The sequence below is a fragment of the Oryzias melastigma genome, linkage group LG16 (genome assembly GCF_002922805.2).
Source record: "Oryzias melastigma strain HK-1 linkage group LG16, ASM292280v2, whole genome shotgun sequence".
Taxonomy (NCBI): Eukaryota; Metazoa; Chordata; class Actinopteri; order Beloniformes; family Adrianichthyidae; genus Oryzias; species Oryzias melastigma.
This window is the reverse complement of record NC_050527.1, coordinates 5580197-5594461: the sequence shown is the minus strand read 5'-3', so window position 1 is coordinate 5594461 and position 14265 is coordinate 5580197. Positions and strand designations below refer to the sequence as shown.

General features: G+C 41.2%; 1 protein-coding gene across 1 annotated transcript in view; it reads left to right on the top strand.

Moving 5' to 3' along the window:
• The window catches only part of si:ch73-22o12.1 (nectin-2), a gene marked incomplete in the record, with an annotated part of 90191 nt that overhangs the window by 29618 nt on the left and 46308 nt on the right, over positions 1-14265 (top strand). The window contains 5 exon segments of the mRNA XM_024267816.2: positions 2083-2192; positions 4262-4505; positions 5981-6274; positions 6366-6483; positions 6948-7096. Of these exon segments, the coding sequence (XP_024123584.1) occupies positions 2083-2192; positions 4262-4505; positions 5981-6274; positions 6366-6483; positions 6948-7096 (915 nt within the window).

The following is a 14265-nucleotide window of genomic DNA, read 5'->3' as shown; positions in this document are numbered from 1 at the left end:
AAAGTAAATTAAGACATTTAAAAAAATCAATAAATGATAAAAATAAAAATAATAAATTTCCATTGGAGCGGGCCTTTAAGGATAATAAGTGTATTTTAACTCCAGTTTGTTGAGAAACATTAAAACATAATTTGCTGTTAATTTTGCTGTTCTTGGGTAACGGTGTGGGGAGGTTAAATGGTGAGTCACAGGAAGTTGAACTTCCAAAAAAAGAAAGTCACCCAAAAAAAAAATGACACCAGTAGTGGCAGCGCTGACTTTGGTAAGTTTCATGGTGGCAAAAAAAGGAAAAACAAAAAAAAAACCCTAAATCACTGACCTCAGTCTGCATGAACAGCAAAAAACAGAGGATGTGACTCAACAACTATTCCAATGACAAGCTGCTGTCATATTTTACCAAATAAGGAAGAGTTTTATTAAAAGCTGAATACATGACTGAAAATGTACTTTTGCAATTGTTTGATCACACAAACGTGTTTTTTTGGGGGTAAGAAATGCTATTTGACGAGATTGGAACAAAATATCCTTTTAGTATTTTCATTTTTATAAGTCCTTTCTAACAAGAAAAAACAGTCTGAACATTTTCCGTATTTTTCCGTTAAACTGTCGAGAACTATAATGAGGATTTAAATCTGAAACACTTTTGTTCAAACTCGCCCATCTACAAAGAGGACTCCTCTTTATTCTAAAAGGCCTTTTGTAAAATCCTTCCATCGATGCTTTTTTAAAGTTTCGGACTGCTGAGAAAAATTCTGATGGTAATGGACTCGGCTTCACGGAAGTATAAAGTGCTCTTTCTTCTATTGAAGCATTCCTTCTACATTTTTTTTTAATCTTGACACCTAAATAGAGTTTCTCCTGGGTAAAGTTGAAGATAAAGGTGCAGTTAGCACACCATAAATTCAGTCTGCTTTCTGCAACATCCCCCAGAAGACCCACGATAAAGCTCTCCTGACATCAATGCACATTTGTGAACTGTACGTTCTTGGTCTTGTTTGTGCGTCAAAAAGATAGGGAGAAAAAAAAGTTCCGCTTTCCAGTGTGAAAGGTTCTGTTCTGCTCCCACGGGCTTCCTAGTGGTCGTCCAGAGGTTCCTCCGCGGCTACAAGGGGGTTGTTTTGTGGTTGTAAATTGGACCGTCTTGGGAGAGCCGATACTATTCTAGGAAAGTCTTGTTTTCTTCATCTTCCCCACTCATGCTTTCCCTCGTTTTTCCCTCCTCTCCCTCCCTGCACTGATATCTCAGATCTCCTGAGAAGAGAAGGTGTGGTATTTATGCTTGTCAAAAGACAGCGCTGCCCTCTCCTCTCATGTTTAGCCTGCAGGCTTTGTGCATGTGTGTTCCTCAAGCCCGGCAGCACAGGCTCAGCACCAACTGGTAGATCAAGTTTTGCAAATAATTGTCGGCCTGTTGGGGAAATTGTGTTTCTCTTGTGCTACACAATCTCTGAAGCTTGTCAGTAAACATGTTATGTTCGTGCATTTGCTCTGCCCTGGGTGCAAACAGTTGCTCAGCTGTGGGAAATCCATTCTTACTTAGAACAGGTGCCACAGTGCTGACATACACTAATGTGCGCTTATTCACACAAGTGATTACATTTTCTAAAAGACCTGGATTACACACGTTTGGGAACGGATTGTCGTCCTTAAACCCTTCCCTCACACGCAAAATAACACAACTCCCCAAGAAAAGCATATTTATTTGGACTCTGCTGCTACACAGGAATGTGTCGGCACAGCAAATGGCAGGCTATAGAAAAGTGGAAGCCATCCTGATGATTTATAACCTATGTGCGGGAGAAGTGGTTTTCATCTTTTTTTTGCAGCAGCACACATTGCCTTTTTTTTGTCCACTTCATCCACACACTCAGTCACGGAGAGATACCAGACTCTTGGCCTACTTTCCTGGCTTCACTAATACTGTTCTCTGTTGTACCACACACTTCCAAACTATCCTCATTTGTCATCTGGAGGCTTTGTACCAACATGAATTCCTTGCTCTTTTTTTTCCTGTTGTTTCTCATACTGAATGATTGTGGTTAATGTTTTTGTATTTTTTTCTCCCCCATTGTTTCATTTCAGGGATCTTGGGTCAGCGAGTAAAAGTGGATCCAGAGGTGACGTCATATCCTGGCCAGTCAGTCAACCTGCGTTGTTCCTTTTCCGACCCGACTGGAGTCCAGCTTTCAATGGTCAGAGACTCTCTTGTCAGAAATGCAGTTCTGGTTTTTCATCTGTTGCCAATTATATAAATATATCTATATTTAATTATTTTTTTTAAATATATAAACACTTATATTTGCTTCCAGGAATTTAATGTGGTAAAAGGCGGAAAGGCTGATTCTACACCATTCACACCAGGACTGTTTAGTTGGGAATTTTTTTCTGCAGGTGTGGAAAAATCTCTAAAATAAACTTATTAAAATTCTTAACAATTGTTTTAGGGCATATGTGTCAAAGTCGAGGCCCGGGGGCCGGATCCGGCCCTCCGGGTAATTTTATCCGGCCCTCCAGATTATTTTATTTTATTGTAATAATGGCCCAATGTTATCTTGAGTCTATTTCTAACTTGTATGAAATATTTTTATGGAGAGTAAAATATTATGTTACTTAAGGTTTAAGTTGATTTATTATGGAATAATATTCCTGCCTGTTTTTATTCATTAACTATGGAAAAAAATTACATTTTTAAAGTTTTAAAAATGTAGTTTTTGTGTGTTCAGTAAATCTTTATCCTTTTCAGTTGTGTTTTGGATTTTGGCCCCCTGTGCGATTGAGTTTGACACCCCTGTCTTAGGGCCTATTCAGACAGGACGCATTTGGTTCGCTCAAAGCAGGGGTGTCCAAAGTCAGTGCTCGAGGGCTCAGTGTCCCACATGTTTTCCAACCAACCCGCAATTGAAACTCCCAAATGGTCAAACAAACCTGATCCAGGTAATTAGCAGCAGATAAGGCAGTTTCTGGGAAACCAGCAGGAGTCCGGCCCTCGAGGACTGACTCTGGATATCTCTGTCTTAAAGTGAACCAGAGTTTGTTTCCCCCAATAATCCAGACCAAGGTAGAAATGAAGCAACAAATGTAAAGCAATGATTGTTGTGTTCTCAAACACCAACTCCTTACTTGTTAGTGTTTTGTTTTAACACCACAAAAAACACTTTTTACTTGCTTTTCTGCCTCAATACGTAGCACGTGACTACAACTGCTGTGACGTCATCCCAAAAGCCACACTGTGGTTCCTTAACAGACTTCTCTTAAGAACAATGCCTTAACACTACAACAATGAGACACAGCAACTTATTGGAATGTGGTGGGAGGAATGCAGGGTCATTAAAACAACTTTAACGTGATACATATCGCCTCTCACTGTTTTACCGACAATCTGTCATAAACTATGATCATCCTACTACCTTCAAAGCTGTAACCGCCTTCTATCATGCCTCTGCCGTACCAAAGTAGCAGTAAAAGTGTTGTAATTCGTGTTTATACAGATGCTCAAAAATGGTCATTGAAATATAAAGCTTGAATAAGTGAACTATCTCAAAGATTCTAAAGAGCAGGACTTTGTTCAGGAGCAGGAAAGTCTAGATACAGACCAAACCTAAGGTTCAGGTCCCGATCCAAAACTGGATCAAATGATTTTATCAGTCTGAATACACCCTTAGTTTGTTTAAAAGTGAACATTGTGAATGCAGACTGACTGGTCTTTTAGCAGAGGAAATGAGTAAGAAAGAGATTAAAGAAATGAGTTTATAAGAAACAACAAACTATGTAAGCTTTACCGAGAAGAAATGAAGAATAGTTGGATAAAGTCTCATGTGCAGATGTGGATTAATGAGGACACTAGGGCACTTATGGTCAATGGAGCATATACATCACTATGGTCTTGCTGGGTTTTCTTCTTCCTGCCGTTTTCTTTCTGGTCAGCGCTCGTTTCATTGAATGTGGCTCCTAAATGAACAGCTGTTGTAAAGGCGGTGTGTTGTCTGTTCAATAGCGGCTCAATAAAAAAAGCAAACTTAAGGTGGGATTTTATCCAGCTTTTCCTTCCCAATCAAAATAGTCTTGGTCTGTAGGCTTCTCTGAGAATGTTTCCCGCAAATTCCTGAAGTCTCACTGCGATCTTTCTTTTTTAAACGATTCTAAAAGCGTGGTCTTTTAATTAGGATTATGTTGTTTTTAGCCAAAGAAATACATGTTTAACATCCGGTTTTGTTTTAAGTCTTTGGTGTCACTTATGAGTCCACTTGTTCTTCTTCGACAGGTCACATGGATCTACGAGTCAAAGGATGGAGAGAGGAAAAATATAGCTGTTCTGCATCCTTCGTTTGATCCCAATTACCCTGATTCGCCGGTGAAGGGCAGAGTCAGTTTTCTAGCTAAAGAAATGACCCGCCCTTCCATCCAGATAACTGATCTGAGGATGTCTGATGAGGGGAAATACATCTGTGAATATGCAACTTACCCCAGTGGCAACGAGCAAGGGACCACTCAACTGGTCATGCTGGGTATGTCCTCATCATAAGCTGATTTATTCAACAGATTATTTAAAACCGCTGCTTTTGAACTTAATTTAACAGAAAAAGCTACAAAAAGTTGCGTTTTAGAAGGCTTTTGGTCTCTGGTTTATGACCAGGATTGGCACAAACTAAAACGAAACAGTAAGACCAGTTAAAAACTACATTGTCATTCCATAAAAGAAAGTGGAAAAACAGTTTTACAACAAGCCCGGTCCATCCCAATCCAGAAATAAAGTAAATATATTTTAGTATTGAAGTGTGGTGTAAATTAGGCAGCAAAGACCCAGTTAAATTCACACTTTTTTCCCTCCGTGATTTTACCTTCTACATTACAAATGAGATCACAAGGCCTGAGGCTCAGGCAGTTATTTTATCCCATTTAGGAAATGTAAAACATTTTGTAGAAGTATTTCTCACAGTGATGGATGATTTTTTTTTTTTTTTACTTTACAATTGGTCCCAATCCATGAGGCAATAGAGGGGAAGTTTTAGGGATTTCATTTAAACCTAATCAAGGAGATTTTTTTTCTATAGTCTTAATACTTTGGATTGATAACATTCTTTCACGCATCAATAATAAGGTAAACTGTAGAAAAAATGGCAAAATTGACCAAATGTTCAAATCAGTTTAATTGGATTTCTAAACAAAAAGGTTCAGAGATTTTAATCTTTCCCACCGACTCTTTGAAAATGAGCCAAGGTTGAAGTGTAGCAATTTAATCTTGATATCTTTTTTTTTTCACCCATCTGGTTACTGTTAGAAAATTGATATTTATCCTTCAGGCCATGTTTAGAACTGCTATTTATGTTTTCCCAGCTCTGTTTCACCAGCTTTCCTCAAAGGTGGAAGTGGGTTAAGAAGCAACTTTGGTTAAAGTGATATTATCAAAGCAATTGTTTTTTTTTTTTAATATGAGAAAACCGAGGGTCTAACGCTGGTCTGACAACAGCGCCCGTCCTTCTCTCATCTCTCTCCAGCTCATGGAGCCCTCCTTCCTTCTCCTTCAGGCAGTGTATTGATCTGGCTGCTTGTAATGCCCGCTGTCAGCTCCTGTCTTGCCTGCTCTTCTCTGATCGCACACAGCTGAGGGAGAGGCATGAGGGAGGAGACGAACTAGAGAGGGTTGAGGAATGACTAAGATTATGTAGTCATTTAGAAATTGTTTATGGAAATGCCCCGCACAGTCAGGGAAGTGGTTCATCAGTGGTGGGGCATATGGGAATAGAGGGAGGAATGAAGACATTAAGTGAAGGAAGATCTAGTGTTTGTGTGCGTTTTGCTCTGGTGCTTGTAATTGTTTGTCAATGGAGGCTCTGGAGGGAAAGACTGAGTGGACCAGAGGAAGTCCCGCTGACTCATAAGTCAACAGTTGTTATCTTTTTACTTTGCTGCCCTGTTATTTTTTTTTTAATCTTTACATCCTTTAATCTTCTTCGTTTCTACTTTTGGATTATGTCATCAGCCAAACCTGTGAACTCGGCCTCCACTGTGAGCGTAGAGGCTGGCACGCAGACAGTCACGGTGGCCAAGTGCGAGTCTGCAAATGGACTCCCCGCCGCCAAGATATCCTGGGTGACCACGGCCAAAGGCAACGAAACGACCACCACGAAGGCCGGGACCGACAACACTGTGACGGTGACCAGCGAGTATCGCATGGTTCCGACGTCGGCCGACAACGGGAAAGACATCAGCTGCGTGGTGGCGCACAGGACCCTGGAAAAACCAGAAAGCTTCAAGATGAAGCTGGCTGTTCTTTGTAAGCCCCCCCCACAGACACGCACCACTGTGCCTTCATAAATTCCTGTGCTGTTCATGCTCTAATGTGCAATTCATGTGTCCTCCCACAGTTGCCCCTGAGGTGTCAATAGCAGGGTACGATAATAATTGGTATATAGGTCGCACAAGCACAGTACTCACCTGTCAGGCTACAGCAAACCCTGTTCCAACTTCTGTCCTCTGGAAAACGTGAGTGGCTGCTCAAAATTGAATTTTTGTCTTTTCTGTTGCTCTGCCAAGCTTTCTTCTTTCCCCCGCTTTCCTTTTCTCTTTTTACACCTCGCTTCCAGATTCACAGCCGTTGAACAGCCGTAAATCTCCAGCTCTTATTATTGCCTCTGCAGAAGCGTGCTCTAATGGAGATGGCTGTATAATTTTTCATAAAGAGAACTGTCAGAAGATCTAAACCTCATAGTTAGAATCACTGATTTTTCTCAATATGATCAATCACTAACACAACTGTACAGAAAATGTGTAGCTCAGGCCAGAAACTAGCATTTAAATTTGTTTCTTCATCTTTTTTCTTCAATGAATTGTGGATGAGACTGCACAGCTCATTTCTATAAATGCTTGTGTCACAAACAGTCCTATTTGTTTGTCTTGACCTCTCGCTGCTCCGCTCCTCTCATATCAATGTGGTTCTGTTGGTGCAGCATGTCAGGAGAGATGCCAGACACGGTGCAGATCTCGGGCAACCAGCTGAAGGTGCTGAAGGTTGATGAGACCGTCAACACCACTTTTGTCTGCGAGGTCAAGAACCGCTTGGGGACCAGCAAGAGTCAGGTCACCATTGTGGTCAGAGGTGAGTGGGATGATATTTTAATTAAAAAAAAAAAAAAGCTTCAGAAGAGATGGGTACCATTTGGATTTTATCCGGTGCCGGTTCTTTTGAAACATTTCTAGTGCCTAAAAGATGCTTAAACCGAAGTTTAGAATATGAAAAAAGGCAGAATTTCACAGGATTAATGCACTTAAGTTACTTTATTTCATTCTTTCTGAATGTCTGCACTGCAGAACTATATTTCTTTTTTTTACCAGGGCTGTCAATGCTAACGTGTTAACGCATGCGACTCATTTTTAAAAAATGAACATGTCAAATTTATTAACATAAATTAAATACACTTCCGCTTTGTGAGGCTTCCCCGGCGTTCCTTAATTTCTGACAAAGCACACTTGGTCAGTTTTTTTTCTCACTTATACCATGGTCACTTATAGGGATGTAAAAGATATCAGATGCATATTGAAAAATCGATTGGTTAGAGGGAGTAACATCAGGATCGGTTTGGAATATAAAAAATAGATAAGTATCCAAAATTGATCGGGCAACTGGATTATGTTGTTTAAACGGTATAAAATCAGTCAAGAAGTAAATAACCAATTTCTGGCAAAATCATTCTGTTTTTTTCTACCATCTTTGTTGTTTTATGTACATACAACACAAACAAAAAGACGTCCAATCATAAACGTCCTATACATTTCTCAGTCAGATGTCATGCATTTTTATTTATAGCTTTAAATGCCATATTTTAGCGTTTTTGGATAAATAATCTGACTTGTATCTCCAAAAATGTATTGTTTTGTGGACCATTTATCAAGATGCTTGTGGAATCGTGTGAGAGCGAAAGATACACACCGCTAGTCGCTTACAAAAGAAATACATTTCCAGCCAATACTTATTATTTTTTCAAATAGATCACTTAGATTTGTCGTCCGGGTAACATAACAACACACTGTTGAGCCGCCTGAAGCGGTGCAGACCTCGTCTGCAGCTATGTGACCAGAACTCCCTTTATAGATGCGCTTTCACTCCCAGCAGCCAATCAGAATAGAGTATTCACCTGAACCATGGTATAAGTTAATATTAAAGTTAATTAAAGTGCAGAAGCAAAATATTTGTTCCCTATGACTGTATGTCAGTACCTTGGAGGTTTTTTTGAGTTTCTATCTTACTCTTGATATGTTTTTGTGCGCGCAAATTACACTTCTGGGATATCTGAGTAAACACTAAAAATTTCCGACAATATAAAAAGAAGGAACATTTTTGTTTCTGGCTTGCTTTTGTACAAAAGTAGCATATTGTCACATAAAATTTACCTAATAAAACATTGCGATTAATCGTTATTAATCCCAATCTAAAAGTGTGATTAATCTGATACATTTTTTAATTGATTGACTGCACTAGTTTTTACACGCAGCGTATTTCACAGCCCATTGCCACAAAGTCTGCCTTTTTTTGTGCGTTGAATCCGCCTCTGTTATCCATAAGAGTACAGGCAAACTTTTGCTTCCTTCGCTTTTTGCATGCTGACTGAAGCTCACAGCCTCACACATTCTTATAAGATTACATTTACAAAATTAAAAGGTCAAATGATTGGCTAGAAATGCATAGCAAAACTGAATACAGGTGATTGACATGTATGAAACAAAGCAGTCAAATAAAGTACAGAAGTCTGCGTTTTTATACGGCACCGGTACAAACTTGACACAAAGTCTCGGTACCCATCCCTATTCTTTAGCTGATAAACAACCGACACGAGAAACTTTTTCATTCGTATGCAGGTGAGTTTAAATGAGAGATGCAGTAACTGCTGCTGAAGAAACTCAACTTTCTTCAGATGTGGTGAAATGCTGTCAGGGATTCCCTTTGGAATACATTAAAACTACCATTTTGTGTTATTCAAATAAGTTGCAGGTGTCTAAGTACGGTAAAAAAATGTTCAGTAAATTCATCGAAACAGCTGTGGGAATGCAGACTTAAGAGTCGAGTATTGAGCAAACATTTAAATAAATGCAAACATTTGTATGCAGAGAATTGATGAGGTGAATGGCCTTGCATCACACATGCTCAATGTTTTGTGCTTTTACAGGGACACACAAACACACACACACGCTCTGTTTTTGGTGAACAGTAGGGCTAGAGGGGATCAGCTGCTCTGTCCTTGGGTGTGAATGGCTGGTGTCATGTCTGGGAGTTTGAGTATCCGTGCTTTGAAATCTTTTTCTCTCTTTCCTTGCTTTCTTTTACCGCCCCGTGTGTCACCTTTCCACGTCTTTTTTTGCATGCTGTTAATGAACTGCATTGTCACAATTTCTCTCTCAGCGGTGACCAAGGTCTTTTGGCCACTTTGTGCGACCAAGAGCAAACGCACTGCTGTTTTTGTTTTTCGCAAGGTTTTTAAATTGCATTCCATGTCGTGAACGCTGCGCATGGACAAACGGTCCTTTTCATCCTTTTTTTTTGTTTTTTTGCTTTTACCTCATTTTTCTTTTTAATTGCGGGGCTATTGTTCAAACTTTTGTCGTGGCCATGAAGAGCACAGGGAAGCTTCTGTAGCATGCTGGCCTTGGAGAGGGCCGCCAGGTCTGCTTCATGACCTGAAGTGACCTGTGTGAGTTTACTCATCCCTCTTGGAATACCTTTCTTCTACAACAAACCACTGACTCTCCAGACCCCAAGACCTCCAGCAGGCGCTAAAACGGCTAAAAACCAACACCTCCCTAAGAAGATTTACCACTTAAAACCCTTGGGGAAACTTCACAGGAATTCGTGCGAAAGCAAATCAAACTCTGAGTTGTCTTTGATTGACATTTCTAAAAACAAAGCCCCATTTGGTACCAAGCAGATCTCATCTGTGCCAAGTCGAGGTGACGCTTTCCCCAAAAAGTGTGGAACAATTTACAACCTCTCTCGGCTTTGATAGTAACCAGAAACCTACGTTGGTTTAACAAAAGGACAGACGTTCATTTTGTTAAAAACATCTTTTCACAACTTCTAGAAGTAGTGTACTATTATGAATGGTGGATATTGTTTGTCTGGTTGTGAAATATGAAATAATAAGGTTAGGAAATAATCATTTTAAAACTATCAACTGGGTATTAGATGCTAATACTTTTAATTTAAGTCATGAAACTTTCTTGTATAACACGTATATATATAGGACTTATTTGTATACATATAGGTTCGTTCACACAATGTTTGAGAGAAAACTTTTATCTCCCTTAATCTGACACCAGAGACACACACAAAGAAGGGTAAAGTCACCCCCCCGATTTGGATATCAGCAGTTCATTGGAACATGCAAATTAGCCGATCGTAAACAAATTTACATGAAACTTATTGATTGGGTAAATCTTGTCCAGCCCCTAAGGGTTAAAAGTGGGAACCCAAGCCAAGAACTAAGTTCTTTTGGAGTTTTTTCAGGTTTGTCAGTTTTTTGTTTTTCCTTAGAAGTTAAAGTTTTTCTTTAGTTTTTTTATTTTCCTTAGAGCTTCTATTACTTTTTGCCTCCAGCTAATTTCAGAGACTGATTCCAATATTTTTTACCATTTTTATGATTTTCTTTTGAAACTGATTTTTCACAAAATCCATAAGTTCTCCGTCCGGTCACCCGATTTTGAAGAAACCGTCCCTCGACCACTTTCATCAAAAGTGACCCCAAACTGAGCAGATCCAGTGGGTTTTCTGTGAGCACCCTCCAGAGCGCTTCTACACTTGGCTAAAGATCTGGCTTCAAAGCCTTCCTGACGCATCCTACCGGTGACGGGGCAATCCATCCTTTTCTGGACGTATCGAATGGACCCGGATCTTCAGACCGCGTGGTGAGAAGTACCGCTGGGCTCCACAGGTCACTGTTTTGTGGTCAGAGTTAGATGGTTGCAAACGTAATACCTTTTGCCCATTTTAAAGCCCTTTTGAGGATCCTTCTCAACGCATTAATTTAAACATCTTTTTACGCACAACGCACTTAGTACTATTCAATAGATTGATTTTCTAGCTTTGGGATTGAATACTTCATATTCAACCCTTTGACGCTACATTTCTTTACAGTTCACTTGAACATAGGCGACACATGATTAAATCGAGCTGTGCTTTTCTTTATGAAGCTGCAGTCGAATCAGAATTGAGTCACAATGACTTGTTGTCTTTGAAATAAAGTGGATTTCTTTTTCAAACCCGAGTCTCGCCACGCATGTGGGTAAACTCAGTTGGGGTACAGTTGGAGTACAGAAGCCATAACATTTTAGTCCTCTTGGTTTCAGATGTATTCACTCAGGCCCTTCATCTCATGCAAAATGCATGTCCCTTCACTCTTCTGTTGCACTTAACTTAAAGTTATTTTCTGCTGACATGGGAGTAAACCTCGTCCGTAAGTGCAAGGGGTGCGTGGTGGCGACGGCAGGGGGGGGAGTGTTTCTCTGCTGGCTATGTCTTAATAACCACCCTGCCCGATGCATGCCCCCTTTTTTCACTTCCTGTCCTCCTTCTCCCTTTATCCCTGTTTTCCACTTTTTGTTTTCAATTCCCTCATCTTTCCCTCAACTCCCTTGGCTCCTTATAGTACCACACCATGAGTCACCCCCTCCTCTGGGGGCCACTCTGTTCTGCTGAATGCTGTAAAAAAAAAAGTGTAACTGGCCTCTGTTGCGAAAAGGATGTCACCGTCTCCAGCTGTGTTTTACGAGCAACAAGCAAGGGAGAGGCGACGATCCTGGCAACAAGGGAGCAAGATGGAGGCAGCTGCTTTTAGACTGCAGAGGCTGGGAGTGTGCACAAATCAGTGAATGCATGCAATCCTTAGTCAGAGAGAAGTGAAGGCATGAGTGAGAGAGGGAGAGATTGATGCTGACAGCATTTAAAAAGCATGTGAATTCTGTGCCACTGCATCCTATCTGCACAGCCATTGGCCTCCACCGCTTCCCAGCATAGCTCATGCTGCTCTCCCTCTCCAAGCCTCTCAGAGCGGATCAGTCACCCTTTGCTGCTTCAGCTTCTCACTGCTTCTTTTCCCACTTCCATTCCTTTCCTCCGCTTTTATCCTGCATTCCGACTCCTCCCCTGTTCTTCATCCCACTTTTCTTTCCGTTTCTTCCAGCCTTGAACTTTCTATGGTTTCCTTGTCCCATCATCTCCCCGTCTCCATCTAGTCCTGTTTTATCGCTGCCGGCACCACCTCCCTCCATCCTACTCAAATCTTACTCATTTGCTGAGAAGGTTGGGGAAAAAAATGTGAGCTAAATTCGTCGGCATTTAAGGCGTGACTAAGGCAACCAGTAAATGTCAGTGTGAAGGAGGTTGGTAGAAACCATCAGCGATACAGAGAAGTGTGTGGAAAGTCTTTTATTGTTGTGAGGAAAAGAAATGGATGATTGCCAAAACAGATATTGAGAATGATGTGCAGATATCCTCCAGATGGGTGTGTGATTCAGAACTGCGGAGGCTAATGCGAGTGTGTACAGACAAACAGGCCTGAGAGGGGCTGACAGGCGTGAAATGGTCAGCACCTGCTACATTGCAGGTCCCCTTTTTCTTTAGTACCCTACAGCTGCATGACACACAAACATGCATCTACTCATAAGTGTGTCTGCTTACTCGTCTTGTGCCCTCAGTCTTGCCCTGTGCACATGAGGGCAGAGAGAGGGATGCATGTCCTCTGCTCTCCTTGCCTCTCCTCCCCTCATCTTCGATCCTGCTGCTTAGTCACACGCAAACAAACCCTTCTCTCCTCTGTCTTTCGATTTCTTTCATCCTCTTTGGCTGCAGTTTTGGCTCTCCCCGCCGCTACTTTCATCCTTGCAGTTTGCATATGTTCTCTCCTCATCCTACTTATCTTTCTCAGGTTGTCTTTCAGCCTCCGCAAGTCTGGTGCTGAGCTGCCTGCGCAGAGAAAAGTCTTCTGCCCCCAGCATTCTCTTTCCTTCTCATGGCCGTGCAATCTTTCTCTCCTTCTGAGCTTAACTCTTAAATAGCAGCAGCTTTTTCTTAATCACAGCTTACTCTCCATCTCTCCATCCATCCCTCCATCCTGGGCTCCTCTCAGGGGGGTTCTTGTGTGACTAACCCAGATTCAAAATTGTGTCCATCTTCATTTTTTTGTGCTGAAAGGGGAAAGTTTACCCTCATCCCAACGCCTAAAAAGTTTATTCTAAAACCCCTAAAATATTTGTGCTCTGAGCATTTCTTTAAAGTTAAATTTTCTTTCAATCCAGCAAATTCTGTTGAGTTTTCAGACTGATCTAAGGAGACAGTTCAAGGGCAAGGGGGCTTGGCGGTTTCCCCAGCTGGGTGAGGGTGTGTGCACGCGCGCCCGCCTGCATCTGCCTCTGTCTGTCAGCGCTCGTCTCTATCCATGCGAAAACAGCCAAAGAACAGGTCTGATGGAGCCAAGTCTCCCTGCAGCCTGCCACTGGCCCCCATCCCACCCCTCATTAACACACACACACATTTGTGTGGCAATTACACACACACTACTGTGTTCAATAAGTTAATATGCAGACAGAAGATACGACCAAGCGACGCTGTAGGTGCTGCCCAACCCAGCATCAGATCACTGATGACCATAATGGGGGGTGTGTGTGTGCATGCGCACTCGTGTGTATGCCAGTGACTGTGACCATGCATGTGTTTGAGAGGCTGCAGAGAGTGTTACTTCCGCTCCATCTCTCTCATTACTCTTGGTCATTTGGAGCGTACAGTCATTTTGGACGTGACTTCATAAGAAGCGTGCTTTTTTTCTTTTCTTTTGACTTCCATAGTATGCTGTGTGTGTGTTTGAGGAGAGGAAGGACTCACGCTTGCTATACATGTTTGATTTATGTTTTTTTTTTTACCTCCAGTTATCCACACAGCATATATTTTGCAGTCTTCCTGTCTGTTCATCCAGCAGCATGGCTTATAAGACCTCTCACACTCAACAAATCAATTCCACTGGTGCTTTGTTAGGATGTGTCTGAAGCTGGTTTGTACTTCAGAGGGGGGGCTTGAGGTCCTTCAATATTTTAAGTATCATCTTCAAAAAGTTGAAATAAAACACGAATTATACTATATACAAAAGTATTTACCAACATAGATTTTGAAAGACTGAGAAGTAATAATAAGCAAGTCCCGCTCCGATCATCTTTTGATCGATTGTAAAAGCGTTCCCGATGGTCTTGTAATTATGATTATGCTGTTTTTAGTCAAAATCATAGACC